The 1506-nt window shown below is 60.8% G+C and overlaps 1 protein-coding gene across 1 annotated transcript in view; it reads right to left on the bottom strand.

Moving 5' to 3' along the window:
- FGF8 (fibroblast growth factor 8) overlaps window positions 1–1506 on the bottom strand; it is a 7149-nt gene extending 5643 nt beyond the window's left edge. Inside the window, 1 exon segment of the mRNA XM_014461828.2 lies at window positions 1487–1506. Within this exon segment, the coding sequence (XP_014317314.2) occupies window positions 1487–1506 (20 nt within the window).

Below are 1506 nucleotides of genomic sequence, written 5' to 3' on the forward strand. Positions count from 1 at the left end.
GTGGGGTATTCCCATGACAATTTAAAGGGCCTTGGTTCGTTGTCCAGCCTCCCCTCACGGGAGATGGGTGAGGGGAGGTACATCCGAGATTTTGTAAAGGCAAGCGAACAACTGTTTGAGGGAGTTGTAGTTTTCTGTCTGGCCCAATGCAGCATGGGAGTAAGTTTTGGGAGTCCAAGTATTTTTTTTTTTGTGTAGGGGAAAGAATATGTTAACCGATTGCAAGTTCCGGTCACGCGTCCCATATAGTAACCATAGTCTAAATAGGCCACCTATATTTAGGTGGGGTCAGCCAGAGAGTGTGGAGTTGCGGATGGGGGCCGGGTGAATGGTCTGGGGACCCGCCGGAGGGGTGTGGGCCACCGGGGTGGGCGCCTCTCCCCCATCCGGGGCCTGTCCCCTCGCGCGCTCTTGAGGTTTGGACACGCGGGGATGGGGGTGCCTCGGGCGCCCGCTCCGTGGGGTCCCCGGACCCTCCGCAGGGGCTTCCCGGACCGCCGGTGCGGCTGAGTGGGAAGGTGTCTGGGCTCCACCGTGGGGCCCGGTGCACTCTCGCCCCAGGCTGTGCGACCGGTTATTGAGCCACCTACTGTGCGCTCCTGCTGGTCCTGCCCCTGGGAAGTGGCCGCTGACGCTGGACCGAAGGGCTGTGAACTCGGCTCTCCGGCGGTGCGTGTGCGACAGGGAATCAAGCCCCATCCTCCTGCTGATACCTCGCCTGGCCTGTCTCTCCCGGCTCCTTCAGGCTCCAAGAAGCCCAGAGAGAGAGAATCTCTCCTTCTCCCCTCCGCCCCCATTATCACCATCACCTCCCGCCCCGGTGCCCCTGTCCTCCACCCCCACCCCATACAAACACACACGCCCGCCTAGACTTGGGAGGAACTAGGAACCACCTGTGTGAGGGAGCCCAGAAGTCCCTGGCAAGGACCCCCCAGTCCCTGCCAACCCCCAAAGCAGCCAGCTGATGGGACAAAAATAACTACTGTCAGCTGCTTTTCCTGGGGAAGAGCCTTCATCCAGGTCCCCCGATTTTCTCTCTCAGAGTCTCATCATTTGTGCACTTGAGGTATCTTCACACCTACTGTGTACTGGACAGGGACCGGTGCTCTGTGTCAACTGGGGTGGGGGAAGTGCCGAAGGAGAGGGTATGGGCTTGTCTAAGCTTTCCCAGACCCTCCTGGCTTCACCACCGCACCTCCCAGGTGGAGGGGAGAGGGAGCTCGGGAGCCATAGTGCTTCTCTGGGAGCAGCTGGTGGGCAGAGGTGCCCTGGGATGGGCACTTCTAAGCAGCAGGTGGAGTCGCTGATGCCCAGCCCAGCTGCTGCCTCTGACCACACCTCCCGGCCCCCCAGGCCCTTCGTGTCCTTGGGGATTGGGCTGGAGGAGATGGGTGGTCTCGGGAAGCCATTAGGCCGGAGGCAGAACGCAGGCCTTTTTCCAGCAGACAGCCAGGTTCTGCCTACCTCTCCTTTCTCTGTGTCCTACCTTCCCCCACTGCCAGCCAT

Source organism: Myotis lucifugus, unplaced genomic scaffold (genome assembly GCF_000147115.1).
Source record: "Myotis lucifugus unplaced genomic scaffold, Myoluc2.0 scaffold_162, whole genome shotgun sequence".
NCBI lineage: Eukaryota > Metazoa > Chordata > Mammalia > Chiroptera > Vespertilionidae > Myotis > Myotis lucifugus.